The sequence below is a fragment of the Sciurus vulgaris genome (assembly GCF_902686455.1).
Source record: "Sciurus vulgaris genome assembly, chromosome: 4".
NCBI classification, from domain to species: domain Eukaryota; kingdom Metazoa; phylum Chordata; class Mammalia; order Rodentia; family Sciuridae; genus Sciurus; species Sciurus vulgaris.
The window spans coordinates 98566539-98587289 of NC_136464.1; the positions used below are offsets into that span (position 1 = coordinate 98566539).

The following is a 20751-nucleotide window of genomic DNA, read 5'->3' on the forward strand; positions in this document are numbered from 1 at the left end:
TCTGTATTTTTAAAAATGTGTTAGGAAGGTATGTATTACTCCTTCAAGATCGTATCATATGAAGAAAAGAAATTCTATATTTTTCCATGTGTATTGTAACTCTTCCATGTGGATCAAGTCTCAGTATAGCCCAACACTTTAAAAAGAGAACAGTCTAGAAATTAGAGTATGAAATAGTGTGAATTATTGATCCAAAACATAACTCTACATTTCTGTTTTCTTTGAATAACCACTTAATATTAGGGCTGAAAATGAAGTTACAGGGGCAAGTGAAATTACAAGTACATTTAAGTCTTTCTTTTTTTTTTTTTTTTTTGGTACCAGGGATTGAACTCAGGGGCACTCAACCACTGAGCTACATCCCCAGCCCCTATTTTGTATTTTATTTAGAGACAGGGTCTTACTGAGTTGCTTAGCGCCTTGCCATTCCTGAGGCTGGCTTTGACTCTCGATCCTCCCCAGCCACTGGGATTATAGGCCTTCACCACCACGCCCCGCCATTTAGGTCTTTTAATTAAGTACTTAAGAAGAAACTTCAGGACTGGGGATGCAGCTCAGAGACAGAGTACTTGCCTAGCAAGTACAAGGTACCTTTTTTGATTCCCTAGCACTGCCAAAAAAAAAAAATTACTAAATAAAAAAATTGGAAGTTTTTTTTATCTTCATACGTGTAGGAATATGTGACAGCAAATTCCACCATTTTGTACAGCTATAATGCACCAATAAAAAATATGGGGAAAAATAATCGTCTTTGAGTAGAAATGGCCTTTCTGTATAAGACCAAAACCATTTTTAAAATTAATTCAATTTCCTAATGTACAGTTCAGTAGATGTATATATAATGAAAGACAGAAGTCTTCCTTTACCTGCATTTGTAGAGATAACTATGGTTTAACTTTCATTGCAAAGGGTTCACTGAATACTGAAAGTCCAGAAGCAAGGGAGAGGTGCATTCAGCACTTTACACTGGAGCCTCACCTGGAGGAAACAAGAGCTATGGCTAGCAGCCCAGCACTGGTCAAGATAGTGATGAAAAATCAGCCATAGCTTGTGATTGTTTAATGGCATGTGGAGCTCCTCTGGGAAATTACAATCACCCCTTAGTATCCTCAGGAAATTACTTCTAGGACCCTTTCAGATACCAAAATCTTTGGATGCTAAAGGGTCCTATATAAAATGGCCTTTGTGTGTAGCACCTATGTAATCCTTCCCATATACTTTAAATCAGCTCCAGATGACTTGTCATATGTAATATAATATAAATGTTATGCTAATAGTTGTTGTACTCGCTGGGCACAGTGGTGTACACCTATAATCCCAGCTCAGGAGGCTGAAGCAAGAGGATCATGAGTTCAAAGCCAGCCTTATCAATTTAACAAGGCCATAAGCAATTGGTGAGACCCTGTCTCTAAATATAATATAAAAAAGGGTTGGGGATGTGGCTCAGTGGTTAAGCACCCCTGTCTTCAATCCCTGCTATCAAAAAAATAAAAATAAATAAGTAGTCATTGTACCATATTGTTTAAGGAATAATGACAAGAAAAAAAGCCTATTCATGTTCAGTTCAGATGAAATTATATTTTTCAGAATATTTTCAATTTGTGGCTGGTTGACCTGTGGATATGAAGGGCAAACTGTATTTGGCCATTTTAAAGAAATGCATGTCATGCTTTATAATTAGCATCTCTGCTGAATTGATGAGGCTATAATAAAATATTTTTTCTAGTAAGTCATTATAATGAGCTTTCCTTTTCAGAGGGTTACTTTTACCCAAAGTAGTTGAAGATCGTGGCGTACAAAGAACAGACATTGGAAATCTTGGGAGTGGGATTTATTTCAGTGATTCACTCAGGTTAGTATGTTCTATCCTGAATCATGTTTCTCATTCCCATACCCCAAGAATCTTCTTACCCACAAAACCAAGCATTGAAAACAATCAGTTTTCTCAGTGTAATGTAGAAGCAGGTCTTTTGTGGTGAATGTTTGAGGAAATTACATCTGAAATCATCTTAGTGATTTTTATTCACCGAAGAGCTTTTACATATATAGACTTACTGAATCCTCACAGCAGTGCTTTGGAGTAACTCATCTTATTATCCCCATGTAACATATGGGAACACTCAGGACACACAGGAGATCTTGCCATCAGACATGCAGCTAAAATAGCAGGCAGGACACCTCCTTTCTAGTCTCTTTCTATTTTCTCCAGCAATCTTTATTTCTGCAGCTCCTGACCTCCTCTCATTCTTGAACTGGGCAGTCACTATATGGAGTTTCTCATTATTATTCTTTAAACATTTATATTATAAATTTGCATGTATACAATATTACAAAGTAATATTTTTCAGATGTTACCATGTTTTCCTAGGCATTTCCTTGATTTAACAAAATTGAAGTCCTCAGTGACTTTCAGCAGCTTGGGCTTCAGTGAGGAAGTCTAAACAAAGAAATTTAATACTCCATGCCTTAGACATGTAATGATTTGTGTATATATGTGTTCTTTTCCCTGTTTAAAAAGAAAAAAAGGAATTATTTTGAATAGAGCAAATTGCAATGGATTGAGGAGTAGTCAGTAGACTCATCTGTCATGGGGGTGGTGAGAAGGGAGGCGATAGAAGGTGAACAGTCAAAGTAAAGGACAGGTTTGATGGGAAGGATGGAAGCATGTTTGTAAATTAAAAGGGGAAGTGCCCACAGAAGTGGAGATGTTCATAGGAGGAATGAGGGAAACTGGTTTTTGTTTGTTTGTTTGTTTATTTGTTTGTTTCTTTGTTTTCTAAAGTACAAGTCTTAGAAAGTGGAACAAAGAAGAGTCCTCCAGCAACACTTTGACATTTTGGTCTTGTTCCTAAAAAAGTTGTGTCTTGGTCTGTTGGAATGGTTCAGGCCTATAACCCCAGCAACTTGGGAGGTTGAGGCAGGAGAATAGAAAGTTCAAGGCTAGCCTCAGCAATTTAGAGGTCCTTGCCTCAAAATAAAAAGTAAAAAGGCTAGGAGTGTAGTTCAGTGGCAAAGCACCCTGGATTCAATCATAGTATTCCCACAAAATGGTGTGTCCCAAAGATTTGTCCCCCACAAAATACAACCTAGTCATGTTCCTAACAGCAAGACTTGTTTTATTAAAGGTTCCAATTCCCAAAGAAAGGGAAACAGAATCAATCTCTCTTTTGGGTGTCATTTGAAATTTTTATGTCTCATTTGTTCAGAAGGCATGGCAGAATACAAGAAAGCTTTGTGAGAATCTAATGCCTGTCTTTCCCTTTGACCAGTTCTTTTCACTTGGTATTTAATGTTCTGTCTGAATTTTAGTGCAGATAATTCAATCTAATCTTTCCTAATTCATAAGTGAAGTTTTTTTCTCCTTATTCACTGGTATGGCATTTACTATAATAAAATATGTATATTTTAGTGGCTAGCAAAGATTTGGAGAAACAATAAAATTCATTCTCTCACTGGGAACAAAGTGCTTTGAGTACTTCATGGCACAATTAAGGACAATATACATATTTGTCACACTACATTTTTAAAAATAAAAAAAATGTACAATAAAGTTCTAACTTGAATCTTTTAAAATATAGTAGTAAAATTTGGAATGATGTACCAGGAAAGTTTTTTCAACAATACAGGTTAAATATCACTTATTGGAGATGCTTGGGACCAGAAGTGTTTTGAATTTTGGATTTTTTCTGATTTGGGAATATGTGCATATTTATAATAAGATATCTTAGAGATGGAACAAGTCTAAACATGAAATATATATGTGTACCTTGTACACATAGCCCAAAGGTGATTTTATGTATTTTTAGTGCTCCAGCACTTTGACCACTCATCACAAGAATTAAAGTACCGAATTTCCATTTATGACATCTTGTTGATTCTCAAAAAGCTTTGAATTTTAGAGAATTTCAGATTTTAGATTCAGATTTTTGGATGAGGGATGCCCAACCTCTATTTTCTGTTTATGCAAAGTGTTGTTGTCATGAAGTTCTAAGTTCTAAGTATCTGCTTATTTCCTTTCACATGTAGCACAAGCATAAAGTACTCACAACCAGGAGAGACAGATGGCTCCAGACTCTTGGTCATCTGTGATGTAGCCCTTGGAAAGTGTATGGACTTATTCAAGAAGGACTTTTCCTTAACCAAAGCACCACCTGGCTATGACAGTGTGCATGGAGTTTCAAACACAGCCTCTATCCCCACGGAATTTGAGGTATTTTTATTCAAGAAACAGGCAGGACTGGAGGTGTAACTAATATGTGAGGTCCTGGGTTCAATCCCCAGCCCAGCAAAAATAAGCAAAAAGCCCCCAAACAAGCAAAGAAAAACTTGAGTGCCAACGAATAGACTTATATCTTTGCTCCTATTTTTATTAACTATGCTTTCATTTAAATAATTATTGTTTATCTACTACCCAGATTCCATATATTTTAATTAACAAATGTGAAATCCTGCTTTTATGAGAACATCTGCCATCAAGTTCCATTGTTGTTTTGTTTTTACCACCCATTAATTTTTTTTTACTCTAGGATGATGAATTTGTTATATATAAAACCAATCAGGTTAAAATGAAATATATTGTTAAGTTTTGCATGCCTGAAGATCAAATAAAGGATTTTCATCCATGTCATAATACTGAATTTGAGGAATACAGACCCAAGTTTTCAACTTTTTCAAAGGTTGAAGGTAAGACAATTTTCTTGAATGTTGTTTTATATAATAATATTTATAGACCTAAAACATTGTTGTTGTTGTTGTTGTTATTATTATTATTATTATTATTATTATACCAGGGATTGAACCCAAGCCACATCCCAGCCCTTTTTATTTTTTTGTTTTGAGACAGGGTCTCACTAAGTTGCTTAGGACCTTGCTAAGTTGCTGAAGTTGGCCTCGTACTTGACTTGAGATCCTCCTGCCTCAACCTCCATGTTGCTGGGATTATGGGCTTGAGCCACCACATTCATATTTATTTATTTATTTATGTATTTATTTGAGGCACTAGTGATTGAGCACAGTGATTTCTACCTCTGAACTACATCTCTAGCCCTTTTTATTTTTATTTCTTTGTTTATTTATTTATTTATTCATTTATTTTTAAAGTAGGGCATACTTTTTAAAAAAATATCTTTATTAGCTGCTCAATCCACAATAGCCAGACTGTGGAACCAACCTAGATGTCCTTCGATTGATGAATGGATAAAGAAATTGTGGTATATATACACAATGGAATATTACTCAACTATAAAGAATAATAAAATTATGGCATTTGCAGGCAAATGGATGAAACTGGAGAATATCATGCTAAGTGAGATAAGCCAATCTCAAAAATCCAAAAGACGAATGATATCACTGATAAGTGGATGATGACACATAATGGGAGGGTGGAAGGGGGCAAGAATGGAGGAAGGAGGGACTGTATAGAGGGAAAAGAGGGGTAAGAGGGGTGGGAGGGGTGGGGGGGAAGGAAAAAATAACAGAATGAATCAAACATCATTACCCTATGTAAATGTATGATTACGCAAATGGTATGCTGTTACTCCAGGTACAAACAGGAACAACATGTATCCCATTTGTTTACAATAAAAATTTTTTTAAAATGCTAAAAAAAAACCCCTTTATTTATTTATTTTTATGTGGTGCTAAGGCTTGAACCAGTGCCTCACATGCTAGGCAAGCACTCTACCACTGAGCTACAACCCTAGCCCCCCTTTTTTTTTTATTTTGAGATAGGATCTCACTAAGTTGCCAAGGCTGGCCTCAAACTTGTGGATATTCCTGCTTCAGCCTTCCTATTCTCTGGATTACAGACATACACCACTGACTCTGGCAGGATGTGAACTTTTTTTGACATGCTTGATTTAACCATCCTTATGTTGAAAAATCTCGATAGTTTCATATTGCTCCAAAAATGCTTTTATGCCACAGTTAATAATAGTGACTGATCAATTCTTTATGAAAACAGGGAATGCAGATAGTGAGGTTCATGTTTCATCTGTGTTTATTGAAATGTTTAAAGACCTCTATGTGCATGTATGATGAAATATAAGTCTTTCCAATAATAGCGTAATTCTAGGTTTTCAATATGATGTATTTAGTTTAAAAAGGGGAAAGTGGGGCAGGGTAATTAGAGCATTTGCCTAACATGTGTGAGGCCCTGGATTTGATCCCCAACAGTGCAAAATAAATAAATAAATAAATAAATAAATATTTAAAAATAAAATAAAAAGGCAGACGTATCTTTAAGAATGTTTCCCCCATTTTTCTTACTTGGGCTTACTTACTTTTCAGAATTGGCTACTGAAAATCATAAAATGCTGTTTGTCAATTTTTCCTAAACTATAATGTATGAAGGGATGGAGCAAAGAATAAAGATCGAGGTAAAAAAAAAAAAAATGGTGCAAGGATGGTCTTAAGTGCTAACATTGGCCAGGTGTGGTTGCACACACCTGTAATCCCAGCAATTTGGGAGGCTGAGTAAGGAAGATTGCAAGTTCAAAGCCAGCCTCAATGATTTAGCAAGATCCTGTCTTAAAATAAAATAGAAAAAGGATTGGCAATGAGGTTCAAATGTAGATCCCCAATACCAGAAGAAAAAAAGGCCAACATTAACATTTTTAATATGCAGATTACCAGTTACCAGACACCAACCCTTCCAGTAATGTCAAGGCTGGCCTTCAGGATGTTTCTGGGAATTTGATTCCTCTTGAAGATGTTCACATCAAGGGGAGAATAATGGACTTCATAGCCCAGGTATATTATCTGTGGTTTTATGATAAGTAAATGAATGTAAATAATAAATGAGTATTTGACTGCAGTTGCATGAACTAAATAAAATATGCCTGTTATATTGCTTGTTTAGGGAATAATGACAGGGAAAAATAGTCCATAAGTATATAGACAATTTTTTTCTAAGTATTTTCGATCCACAGTTGGTTGAATCCATGGTTGTAGAAATCATGATATAGAGGGCCAATTATATATCATTTCTAACATTGAATATATTTTCTATTTCAGATATTTTCAGTTTACCTTGAATCTTTTGGGACTTGACCCCATCTTATGTGTATTCTATAAGTTTCTAGCCCATGTGACACTTAGAAGGCATCATAGTCTATAACATGAAAGAGACTTTTTTCCTAGCCATCTTAATAAGAGCTATATTGCTTCTGCTAAGTCAGTATTTCTAAGACTTCAGATAATTTTTACTCCAGTGAGTTATATATGAACTAATTAAATATGTGACTGGTGCATTTTTATCATGAGGCATGGTGATGGTAGAACACACTAACCCTGGAAACCAGGATTGGGAATTTGAGGGTCAAGATCAAACTTCAAGGAATCTAAAATGAATATGCATAATTATTTTCAATATTTGTTATTCCTGCAAATGTTGCTCCATGTAGTTTAATCAAGCATATGGATTTTTCTTTGTCTTCAGGTCATTGTTTTTCAGACATACACAAATCAAAGTCATGTGCCCATTGAAGCAAAATATGTCTTTCCTTTGGATGATAAGGCAGCTGTATGTGGCTTTGAGGCATTTGTCAATGGGAAGCACATAGTAGGCGAGGTAAGAGGAGAAAATGCATTAGGATTGCTCTTTGCTTTTAAAGTCAGTTTCCTATTTACCCAAATCTGCATTGGATCCCCATGGCTGTATAAGGTTGAGTAGCAACCTTTTCAAAAACCAGAAATATTCTTTAAAAACTAACTCACTCACACAATTGTGAGAAGCTGCAAATGAACTGTGGGCATGTCTGAGCCATCTCTACAGTAGAGGTAGGCCCCTCGGAGAACTCTTGGAGTAATCTCACCGATCTAAGACTGCTTCATTGCCTTGGCAGACTTCCTGCTCAAAGAGAATTCTGTGATACTGAGGAATTTATTGGCTCAGATTGCCCTAGGTTCAAACGCAGCTCCCCAGAGTTAGAGAGAGATATCAGTGCCCCAACTAGCCTTGTCGCACCAGCTGCTTTGAGGAAGAATTACTGCACAAGTGATAAGTCACCAATCAGGCCAACTTCCTCACAGCTTCTTGCTTCTTATTTACCTCCTCACAATAAATTCCTTTGGTGTGTTTCATTATAAATAAAGCATTTGTGGACTTTTTCCCTTTGTTAGGATCAGACCCATCAGGTCTTTTCCACCCATCATCAGCCCCTCTGCTTTTAATATAAATATTTTCTGTATCCTTTGTGTTTATATCTCAATAATACTTTTTCAGCTTTTTATTTCCAGCCAGCCCACACCTTTGAGGGTTACCTATTCCCTCCTCACACAGGCCCTGGCTAAGATACAATTAGCCTCCATTTGAATATTCATTCCTGATTAACTGATTTCTCTCTCTATCTGCCCAATCTTCATAACCATTGTTTTGCAAGATCTTTGCTTGTACAATTTTTTAAAAAGTTATTTTGATGTCAAAAGTTTTAGAAAGTCACATCTGAAAATTGACAAAGCCCTCATATATTCTCACAAAAACTAGTCCTGCTATAAAAGTCAAGCTAAAGTGAAGCCTGTAGTAACTTTCCAAGAAAGATCATACTCACAGAAATAGTAGGGGTTGTAGCCAAGTGCAGTATCACACACCTGTAATCCAAGTGACTTTAGAAACTGAGGAAAGAGGATTGCAAGTTCAAGGCCAACATTGTCAACTTAGTGAGAACCTGTCTCAAAATAAAAAAATAAAAAAGACAGGGATAGTGGCTCAGTGTTAGAGATTGTTTTGGTTCGGTCCCCAGTATCAAAAAAAGAAAGAAAGAAAAGAAATAATGGTTAATAGTTGCTGGAGATATAGCTCAGTGGTAGAGTGCTTGCCTAGCATATGTGAAGCCCTGGGCTCAATCCCTAGGACTTAAAAAATAAATAAAAAGGAACAGAGGATAAGAGCTTATTCATTCTTGGTCTATTCTAAGGACAAACCCAAAGTTGTAATTATAACCCACAATTTTTATATTTAAAGTAAACTTGCCTAGGCACAGTGGCACATGTAGTACTGAAAGTTCAAAGCCAACCTCAGCAACTTAGCAAGGCTTTATGCAACTTAGTGAGACCCTGTCTCAAAAATTTTTTTTTAATTTTTAAAAAATTTTTAAATTTAATTTAATATTTTTGCAGTGCTGGGGATGAACCCAGGGCCTTGTGCTTGCAAGGCAAGCACTCTACCGACTGAGCTATCTCCCCAGCCCGTCTTAAAATTTTTAAAAAATAAATAAAAATGGTTGGAGATGTGACTCAGTGGTTAAGCACCCCTGGGTTCAATCTCTGGTACTAAAAATAAACAAACAAATTTTTTGTTTTGTTCCAAACAAGAGGCTGCTATTATAGCTCAGTGGTAGAGTGCTTGCCTAACGTGTGAGGCACTGGATTCAATCCTCAGCACCACATAAAAATGAATAAATAAAGTAAAGGTATTGTGTCCATATACAACTCAAAAAATTTGAAAGTTCCAAACAAACTTTATTTCTGACCATTGACTCTGAAACATTTTAGTCCCAACTTAAAAAGAATTCTCTTTGGTAGCCTTTTCCAGTTCAAATTTGTATTGGATAAGTACATTTTGGTGATCACTTTATGTAAGTTTTCACTCATTTTAGACTCTTATTTTTCTGTTTTTGTCCAGATTTTAATACATTGATAATAATTTTCCTTATTAAGGACTAAAGTCAATCTTTGTATAATGGATGATAAAAATTTCTTTTCCAGATTAAAGAGAAGGAAGAAGCCCAGCAAGAATACCGGGAAGCTGTCAGTCAAGGCCATGGTGCTTACCTCATGGATCAGGATGCGCCGGTATGGCCTGATATTCAGCATACTTATGGGGAAGAATTTGAAATATGAAATTCATACAAACCCAGAAAATTGTTGGGAGTAGTGGTGTATGCTGTAATCCCAGCTACTCTGGGTGCAGAGGCAGGAGGGTTACAGCACGTTCAGCCCAGCCTGGGCAATTTAGTGAGACCCTGTCTCAAAATAAAATTTCGGAAAGGGCTGTAAGGTATAGCTCAGTGGTAGAGCACTTGCTTAACATGCCCAAGGTCTTGGGTGGAATCCCAGTGCCCCCCCACACACATACACACAAGGTAGATAATTTGCATAATTCTAGGTTTATAAGGTCCTTTGTAAGTAAAGGTGGTCAAACCTGTCAGATCCATTTGACCTGTCTAAATAAAGAAGGAAATGATGATATTATTGGGCAAATAGGAAAGCTATTCCTATTATTGGGAACTAAGTTTCCCAGAATTGATAGCGAAAAGAAAACATTTGGGTTACACCATATATTTATTTTCCCTAGAACTAATCTCACCTCACAATTTATCCAGTTTTCACCAAATCATAACCCAGGAGGCATTTCTGCAGGGTCCTGATAACGTCCAGCTTCTTGACTTTCTGATCATTAGCTTTAACAGGTATATAATGTGGAGAGTCTGGAAGAAGGAACAACTATCATATCTTAAATGTAAGATATTTTGAATGTGCCTTTTAGCAGGTACTAGATGCAGGTAGTCAACGTCTCATCCTCAGGTTTGATGTTTTAGCTAGTTTAGCAGACAGGACCATAAACTTCAGATATCATTACTGAGAATGACACATTGCCTTAGGATTATAAAAATTTAATGTTTGGTGAAGGGAATGGCATATGAAAGATTCATATGGGTTTTAAGAGTAAGTTACTTTTGACATCTAAGATATCCATTTGCGGGATAAGTAATAATAATAAATAAGCAATAAGTAAGTAATTACTAAACAATTAATAATGGTGCTCTATCATTTAAGAGCCTGCCAGTTAATAGTGTAGGGTTCTCATCATGAACGTATGATCAACTGGGCTGAAGTTGTAGCTCAGTGGTGGAGTACTTGCCTAACGTGTGAGTCACTGGGCTCAATACTCTGCACCACATAAAAATAAGTAAATAAAATAAAGGTATTGTGTCCATGTACAACTAAAAAATTTTTTTTCAATGTATGGTCAACATATTTCCTCCTTGAGCCTAATATATTTACTGAGGAATATGATCTAGAGAAGGACAGTCCTCATAAAAGATATTACCTATGGGTAGAGTTTAGTCAGAATTGTTGTTAACCTGAGACTTCTGTGTTCCATCCTTCTTGTCTCCCAGACTGTATTTTTCTGTCTATAATGTTCTCATACCATATTAGTAATAAAATTGATGTATTTAAACATCATATATTTATTATATATTAATATGTTTATATTATATAAATTCATTTGTATATGTTAATCTGGAGAGTTGAGAATTTATTTATAAAACACATAACATATATGCACATGCATATTATCTATATGTTTAATATAGTAATATATATTATAGATTGTATATAATTACTATATTATATATTACTGTATAATGTTCCCAAAGATTTTACAAACACACAAATACAGTCCCTGACTTTAGACTGAGAATTTTTTTACTTCACAATGGTGCAAAAGAAATGTACATTCAATTGAAACTATACTTTGAAATTTTAATTTTGTTCTTTCCCAGGTTAGTGCTATGTAGTGCCATACTCTGCCCCATTCTCCCACCTTGGCAGCCACCAGATTCTGCCTTGTGTCTGTTGAGAGTTGTTTAAGGAACAGTTTCCTTACTTTCCTCCAGTTGTAGCAAAACCCTGCTTTGTTCTGGTGTGGGGTCCTGGGCCTAGGAAGGTTTCATACCCTCCTCCATAATAGAGAGCTTTTGCTTCTGTTTTCTTTAAAGCAATGGTTACTGGGAGTAATGAGGAAATTTTCTTATTCCTTTATTGCTTCTGCTCCTTCCCCAGCAGCTTCAGGCTTTTGCTTTACTTGGAGGAAGGATCTAAGGAAGAAGGCAATGTTCCATGCCTGTCTCCAGCAGCAGCCAGCCTCTTCCCACACTTGCTCTGCTAAGAGGGTATTTCCTTGGTCTCTTAGTCTGTCCTAGTCTTTTTAGTGGACCCAATGGAAGACTGTGGAAAAAACTTGTGAAAAAAATGCAAACTCCCCTTTGGGTGCGGGTGGGGGTCCCAGTCATCCTAAACCCACATGTAAGCTAGCCTACTTTCAGTCTGTAAGAATTCAAACAGTTCCCACGACCCATCCATCCTTAGGGCGGCTTGTCACTCAGTTCATTCAGTTGATAGGTTCAAGACAAGTTATGATTTTGCTCATTATCCAGTGTGTTAAAACAGAAGTGATGTCATCTTCCATCTTTTATCCTACCTGGAAATGGAACTGCAACCCACGCTATTAAGTGAAAGTCTCTCAAATGAACCCTAGGTACATGTGCATGTACTCATGTGCATACACACACACACACACACACACACACACACACACATTCTGTTAAAGAATGGTGCTATTAACGCTTTAATGAATGTCCTTCATTGTTTATTTCCATTCTACAAATGGATATCCTTGATACATCCTTGATGTCATAATTTAACCTTTGAGCCTAATAATCATTAATATTCTATATCCTAAATATACCAAATTTTCTTAGTAGCATAATGCTGGTTGATTGGAATGGCAGATGTAGTTGGAGATGTGGAGAGTATCTCTGTGTAGGTATCAGAAAAAAATATATATCTAACCCCTCTTTTCTGCCTTAGGTAGTCATGAGGTTACAGCTTTCTACTGCAATGATCATATCCCATTCAAAGAAAGCTAAATACTTTTTCTAAAAAGTAAAATTATAAAGGTACTATAGTTTAAAAGAATTAAGTAAAGTCCAAGTTTAGAAAAAGCTATTTTAGTTTTGCAACCTCTGCAGAATGGTGTAACATGCCACAGAAGTTGGAGCTGCCACAGTTTCTTCAAAGAAGGGGCAGGTCCCACAAGTACATGAGAATTGGTGTGGAGTCCATTGTGTGACTCTCCCTAGTTCAGCACCAATGGCCTCCTTTCCTCCACTTCCCATAGATGTCATCCTGTCTTCACCACCATGAATGGTTTCAGATTCTCCTTTAACACCACTAATAGGTCTTTTAGGTTCTATTACCATTTTCTGGGGAAGAATTTGGCAGATTGTAATTTAAGTCATTTAAGTTATAGGAGGAATTAACTGGCATAGAATGAATATGCTTTTGAGTGGGCTAAGTCATGTTTGTATTTTAGGATATTTTTACTGTAAGTGTTGGAAACTTACCCGCTCAGGCCAAGGTTCTCATCAAAATCACCTACATTACGGAACTTAGCATCCAAGGCTCTGTTGCTGTCTTCTTCATGCCTGCCACTGTAGCACCCTGGCAACAGGACAAGGCTTTAAATGAAAACCTTCAGGTTCGTACACTTAAGATTTAAAGGAGCATTGGTGGGGAGGGATATTTACGAATAGGGAAATAGGGCTCAGTGGTAGAATGTTCAGCCCCAGCACCAGAATAAAAAAGAAAAACAGCAAAGGGAAGGAAAAAAATCTAAATATCGAAAATAATCTTTTTGGCATAAAGTCAATATCATTGACATTTATGCCTTTAGTGTTTGTAGTGTTTATAAAACGAAAAGAATAAAGACACAGATATGCTCAATGAGCATAATATTTTTATTCTATTCAGTCAATCAAAAACTTTTGTGTTTGTACTGTGTTTTCATCTTGAAGAATTTTGACAAGCATACAGAATGCAAATAAGCCAAAAGTGGAAAATTAAAACCATCTTTAATTTCTTTGCCCACAGATAACTACTACTTCACACTTTGGTAGATATCCTTCCATACTTCTTACTTTGTATTTACATATGTAAATTGTATATACGTATATATGTACATGTGTATATAGAATCAAAATCTCTGGGGCTAGGAATGTAGCTCAGTGGCAGAGCACTTGCCTAGCATGTGCAAGGCCTTGGTTTCATTCCCAGTACTGCCAAAAAAAAAAAAAAGAGAGAGAGAGAGAGAGAAAAAGAAAGAAAAAATCTCAGTCATCAAAATAGTCAGAAGTAACCCCTGGTATCTATTGTATTTTAGAAATTATTGTCATTTCATGAGCAAAAACTTTGTTTGCTTCATTACTTGGAAGTAAAACCATCTGTCCTGTTGTGCTATCAGCTGTGCAGCTGTGACCTTGCTGAGATCACTTTCAGTTTAGAGTCTCATAGTGAAGCTTAATGAATACTGGGTTATACACATACAATTTTTTGTTAACAGGATAAAGTAAAGAAGATTTATGTAAAGGAAATTGGAACAAAACAAAGGTTAGTACCTAAAATATAAAAATGTGTTAATTACTCATTCAGTAGACATTAATTTTATGGTTTAAATTTTTATTTAAAATTATTTGGCAAAGACTGTGGAACCAACCTAGATGTCCTTCAATTGATGAATGAATAAAGAAACTGTGGTATATATATATACAATGGAATATTACTGAGCTATAAAGAATAATAAAATTATGGCATTTGCAGGCAAATGGATGAAACTGGAGAATATCATGCTAAGTGAGATAAGCCAATCTCAAAAATCCAAAAGACGAATGATCTCACTGATAAGTGGATGATGACACATAATGGGGGGTTGGAGGGGGGCAAGAATGGAGGAAGGAGGGACTGTATAGAGGGAAAAGAGGGGTGGGAGGGGTGGGGGGGAGGAAAAAATAACAGAATGAATCAAACATCATTACCCTATGTAAATGTATGATTACACAAATGGTATGCTGTTACTCCATGTACAAACTGAAACAACATGTATCCCATTTGTTTACAATAAAAATAAATTTAAAAAAAATTATTTGGCAAACCTGCAGTGACCCATGCCTATAATCCCAGCAACTCGTGAAGCTTAAGGAAGAGAATCACAAGTTCAAGGGCAACCTGGGTATCTTAGTGAGACCCTGTCACAAAATAAAAACTAAGAAGGACTAAGGATGTAGCTCAGTGGTTGAGCATCCCAGGATTCAGTCCCCACACAGGAAAAAAAAAAAAAAATCATTTGAAGAGCTGGGGAATATGCATGCTTATCATGTACAAAACCCTGGGTTCCCCTTCAAGCTCTACAAATTATTTGTGTGTGCGTTGTGCATGTTTGAAACAATGTGTGTGTGTGCGTGTGTTTGAAACAACTACTGATAGAAACTTAAGATATTAAACTAAGACAACCTTCTCTTCATTTTGATAGCTTCTCCTTGACCATGTCTATTGAAATGCCATACACAATTGAATTCCTTTCCAGTGATACACATGAACTGAAAAAAAAGGTCAGTAAATCTTTGGTTTCTTAAGACCTATTATTTTAACATTAATTTTATTGTCTTAAACAATACATGCAGCCAGGCACAGTGATGCACATCTGTAATCCCAGCAACTCCAGAGGCTGAGGCTATAGAACACAAGTTTGAAGCCTGCCTAGGTATCTTAGTGAGACCCTTTCTCAAAATAAAAAATAAAAAGAATTGGGGATATAGCTTAGAGGTGGAATTCTCCTGTGTTCATTCCCCAGTAGAAAAAAGAAAAGAAAGAAAGAAAAAAAAGATAAAACATGCATGTGGTTTAAAAATGAAGTGATGCCTTCATAGAAGAAGAAATAAAATTGATCAACAAACATCTGAAAAATGTTCATCATCTCTTGCTTTTAGAAAAATACTAATCAAAACTACTCTAAAATTTCATTTCACTCCAGTCAGAATGGCTATTATCAAGAATACAATCAATAATAAGTGTTGGCAAGGATGTGGGAAAAAAGGTACATTCATACATTGCTGTGCGCAACCACTATGGAAAACAGTGTGGAGATTCCTCAGAAAACTTGGTATGGAACCACCTTTTGACCCAGTTATCCCACTCCTCAATTTATACCTAAAGAACTTAAAATCAACATACTATAGCGATGCAGCCACATCAATGTTTATAGCAACTCAATTCACAATACCTAAACTATGGAACCAACCTAGATGCCCTTCAATAGATGAATGGATAAAGAAAATGTGGTACATACACAATAGACTATTACTCAGCCTTAGAGAAGAATGAAATTATGACATTTGCAGGTAAATGACATACTATGTAAAATAAGCCAATCCCCCAAAACCAAAGGCTGAATGTTTTCTCTGATAAGCAGATGCTGATCCATAGTGTGGGGAGTGGAGAGAGGGAAGAATGAAGGAACTTTGGATTGTGCAGAGGGGAATGAGGGGAAGAATGGAGTGGTGGGGATGGAAAGGCCAGCAGAATGAGACAGACATTATTACCTTATATACATGTATGATTACACTGTTGGTGTGACTGCACCATTGTTCAGCCAGAGGAAGAAGTTGTGCTTCATTTGTGTACAATGTCAAAATGCAGTCTGCTGTCATGTATAACTAATTAGAACAAATTTTTTAAAAAAATTTAAATGAAGTGCTGCTAACAGCAGTTTATAACAAGTAGCAGCAGCCAGTCCTCACTGTTGCTCCCCTAGACCAACTTCTAAAGCCAATAAATTGGTCTGAATATTTGAGCTGTTTCTTTGGTATTACCAGAGTTTTAAATAATAATTCTTCACTATTGTTTCTTGATTCATCTGTTTCACAAATTACCTTCTAGACCAGGAGTGTAGCTTGGTGGCAGAGCACTTGCCTAGTGTGCACAAGGCCTGGGTTCAATTCCAAGCACTACAGAAAGAGAAGAAATTATTACTCTTTGACATCCCGGTCATGGTGGGTGAACATTTAGCTTTTGCCCCTTCCACCTAACTCAGCCCCTACTTTTCCTGTCCTCATCATTCCAAAAGAGTTTTATCACAGTGGTAAGTCCATAGTGAATGTCTAAATGATTATGACTCTGTGAACAATTTGACCATTTAGTTAAGAAATGTGTTATGATGCCATTATTTTTTTTAATTGTTTTAATTGTAGATGGACGTAGTACCTTTATTTTGTTCATTTATTTTTATGTGGTGCTGAGGGTCAAACCCATTGCCTCACACATGCTAGGCAAGTGCTCCACCACTAAGCTACAATCCCAGCCCTGCCATTGTCGTTTTTAACCTCCACATGGTGTTTTCCTTTTTAAGAAAAGTTACCCTTTTCACTTGTTTGATTTCTAGTCCCTCTCAATGTTATTTTTCACACTGGCAAATGCTAAAGATAATCCATTTGCTTTCTTTTTTCTTCACCTTCCCTCCCTTAGTCTCTCACTCCTACTCTAGCCTAGCTTGACTAATGCTGGGAATATGCCTCCCTTTACTGTTCACCCTTGGGGGGGCTGTGTATTTATTTTTGTTAAATTTTCTTTCCTATTCTTACCAAGGATTGAATCCAGGGCTTATATATAATAGGCAAGCATTTGATCACTGAACTACATCCCCAATCCTAATAGGAAACCTTTTTTTTTTTTTCTTTCTTTGCACTGCTGGAAATTGAACCCAAGGCCCTGAATTCATCCACCGAGCTTCATCCTCAGATCCTATCTTTTTTTTTTTTTTTACCTTTTATGAATTTATTTATAGCAAAGATAAGGATACAAACGTCTTCCGTATGTAATTAGTAAAAGAGTCCCTCATTTCTGGGACTGTAGCTCATGTCTACCCAGTCTTCACATGTGAGGAGAAGGGTGCCCCCTCGGCAGTGGGGTGTGGCAGCCTGCTTATGTCCTCTGGCTTAGGATCTAATTCACAAGATTTCCATTCTGAGAATCAACTTATAAATCAACATGATTTTCAAAAGACTGCAAAGATAGACTATATTGCTTGGAATAGAAAAGATGAAGACATGTAATTTTAGTTTATCCCCTGGTTTAGTCAGAACAAGCATCAAACTTGACAGTACTCAGATCCAATCTTTATCCTTTTTCTTCCCTCAGTTTGGCAGAGCTCACCATTCATTAACTTCCTGAATAAGAGTATATGGGTAGTACACACACTTTCAGGAAATAATAGATATTCTGTGCTGCAATTGATCTTGTAGTGAAATGTGGAATCCTGAGTTGGAAACCATTTTCTCTGTAAATACAGAAGGCAATTTCTTCTAGCTTACAGGGTTACTATAGAAGTTCAGTGATATTCTTATCCCCTATTCTTTGCACATGGTCTGTTTAATTGTTTTTATTGTTGTTGTTAAAAAAAATTCTGTAAGAATTTCAGCTGGACATGATGGTACATGCCCGTAATCCCAGTGACTTAGAAGGCTGGGGCAGGAGGGTCACAAGTTCTAAGCCAGCCTCAGCAATTTAGCAATGCCCTGAGAAACTGAGATCCTATCTCAAAATAAAACATAAAAAGAGATGGGGATGTGGCTCAGTGGTTAAAAGCTTTTGGGTTAAATCCCTGATACCAAAAAGAAAAAAGAAATATGTATATATGTATATATATATATATACATATATATATATACACACACACACACACACACACATACATTCTGATATATTCTCATTCTTACAGAATATACAGATATATATTCTATAAGAATTTCAAATCTTCTCTTTATCCCTTGGATTATGAAATTTTATTTTAATATGATACTCACTGTACTTATGGCCTTTAGATCTGGGATATATATATATCCCATCCACTTTATGGGTAGTTTTCTTCAATTTAAAATTCCAAGTATTCTACTAAAATTTTTAACCTTAGTTCTTCTATCTTTTATTTGTCAGAGCTTTTTTGTGATCTTTAAGTATTTTTATAGTATCGTAGCATCTTTGTTAATACCTGGATGTACTATCCTCTTTTGCCTCCCTAAAAACATTTCTAATATAATTTTTCTTCTGTTTCTTGTGTCTCTCTGAATTCCTTTTATCCTTCTTTTTGGCTTGTTTGCTTACCTCCATATTTCATGTTAGAGGCTTTTCCCAATTGTGTGGGCAACCCTCTGTGTTCATCTTGAGGACTGAGAAGTGAAATTCTATGATATTCATGGAATATGTTTTAGAATACTGTTTTTTACTTCATTCCCCTAACGTAAGCAGTCTATACTCCTAATCCCCATTATGCCTGTGACAGTTTGACGTATTGGACTCCATGCAAATGTTATAGGACAGGCTACATGGGCAATGACTAAACAGACTCCATTTTACCTTTAAACTCCATGTTATATAGGAAATATTTCTCCCATGGGAACACCCCACCTCTGTACCCATTAACAGTTGCTTAGCATGATGTGTTTGGCAACACAAAATGGCAATTCTTATATGATGAAAAGTTGTTCTCTTTTTGATTCCTATTTTTCTTAAATAATGTTCCATGTCAACAGTGATTGTCTAGATGTTAGTAAACATTATTTAATTTGTGCCTAAGTAAGGTCATCTTGACCCACTTGCCCTTCTGCTTATAATTTTAGATTTCATGATGTTAGTTTATAGTTTTGAATTATAGCAACAGATACTTATGTTTGATGTACTGACTTATGATATAAAAACCCCTGCAACCCCATGGTTGGGGCTGTTTTTGCTATAGCCATTTTTGGGGCATTTTGTGAGACAGTCAGCTGACCGACTAATAAAGACTCTCAAATTTGGACTTCTCAGTGGTGATCAGTCTGTTCTTGAGTTGAATCCCATAACAATACCTAGCATTTTCTTGTCTGTGTTCTATTTAGTTGGATTTAGGTAATAAATCTCCAGTTTCCTTTAGTGAGAGGTCAAGTTTACTAAGGTATTCACTGCTTGGATACTTGGGTGGGGAGGGGTCTGGAACTTAATAGCTTGGTATATTGTCTGTTTACTAGGGCCTCATTTTTGCAGTACCTTGTCCCTCTAGGTTGGGAACCTTCCTCTCCAGGTTGCTGAGAGCTAATGAACCCACTGCTGGTGATCATCCCCTCTGTAGGCTCTCCAGTAGAAGCATCCCTCACTCTGGCTAAGTTACTTACCACACATCCATCAATTTCCTGTCTTCTTAAAATTTGCTGACATCTCTAATCTTCTGTCATTTTTGTTCCCGTTCTAAATTTCTTCATGTATTTATGCCCTTTTTATTGCTTCCTTTCAATTACAGGGAAGCTTTGCCTTCTGCTAGGGAACAGAGTTAAACTCACATGCTCCATCCATCCTGAACAAGAAGCCCTTCACAACAGTTAGCTTTGCTATTTAACAAATAGTTCCTAAACTTTCTGGCTTAAAATAGTAAGCATTTATAGACATTGTAGTACACATCTACAGTCCCAGCTAATCTGAAGGATGAGGCAAGAGGATCACCTGAGCCTAAAAGTTTGAGATCAGGGTAGGTAAAACAACAAAGCTTGTCTTGAACACTTATTATTTTCACAGTTCTGTGGCTTGAACAGTATGGTATACAACAGCCTCATGCACACAACTGCCGATCCAGTGTTAGGTAGGATGGTGGCCATATAGCCCATTATCCAGCAGATTGGCTCAGGGTTATTTACCTACTGGTAGAAGAATCCCAGTAGAAACAAGAAGGGCCAGCCCCATCGCACAAATGCTTTTTTTTTTTTTTTTTTTTGAAGTATCTTATTAGACACAAATGAAATCCTTTACATAGAAAACAAACAAAAAACACTCTAAAAATTACATGATTTACAAGCAATATAAAATATATGAAATTTTTACTAATATGCTTTAGTTTAATTCGTATCTTTCTTACCATTAGATCTTAGTGATCAGCTTCTAAATATGAATTGTCAAAAAGAAGGTAATTGAGAAATTGGCTGATAACGTTTTGAAAGAGTACCCTTTTTATATCATGATTAACAATATCGTACCTAGCATGTCATGGTCACATAATCAATTTTTAGTGGATTTAGCATTAATAATTCTATAGTAAAATGTTTTAAAGTATTTCTTTTTTAAAATTTGTTCTAATTGGTTACACATGACAATAGAATGCATTTTGACACA

General features: G+C 36.2%; 1 protein-coding gene across 2 annotated transcripts in view; it reads left to right on the top strand.

Annotated features, from left to right (window-relative positions):
• PARP4 (poly(ADP-ribose) polymerase family member 4) overlaps positions 1-20751 on the top strand; it is a 117668-nt gene that overhangs the window by 45294 nt on the left and 51623 nt on the right. For both annotated transcript variants that reach the window (XM_079138812.1, XM_079138813.1), the window contains 9 exons: positions 1757-1852; positions 4027-4210; positions 4527-4683; positions 6626-6750; positions 7439-7570; positions 9706-9792; positions 13100-13264; positions 14126-14172; positions 15092-15170. In XM_079138812.1, coding sequence (XP_078994938.1) covers positions 1757-1852; positions 4027-4210; positions 4527-4683; positions 6626-6750; positions 7439-7570; positions 9706-9792; positions 13100-13264; positions 14126-14172; positions 15092-15170 — 1072 coding nt within the window. The remainder of the gene's footprint in view (positions 1-1756; positions 1853-4026; positions 4211-4526; positions 4684-6625; positions 6751-7438; positions 7571-9705; positions 9793-13099; positions 13265-14125; positions 14173-15091; positions 15171-20751) is intronic.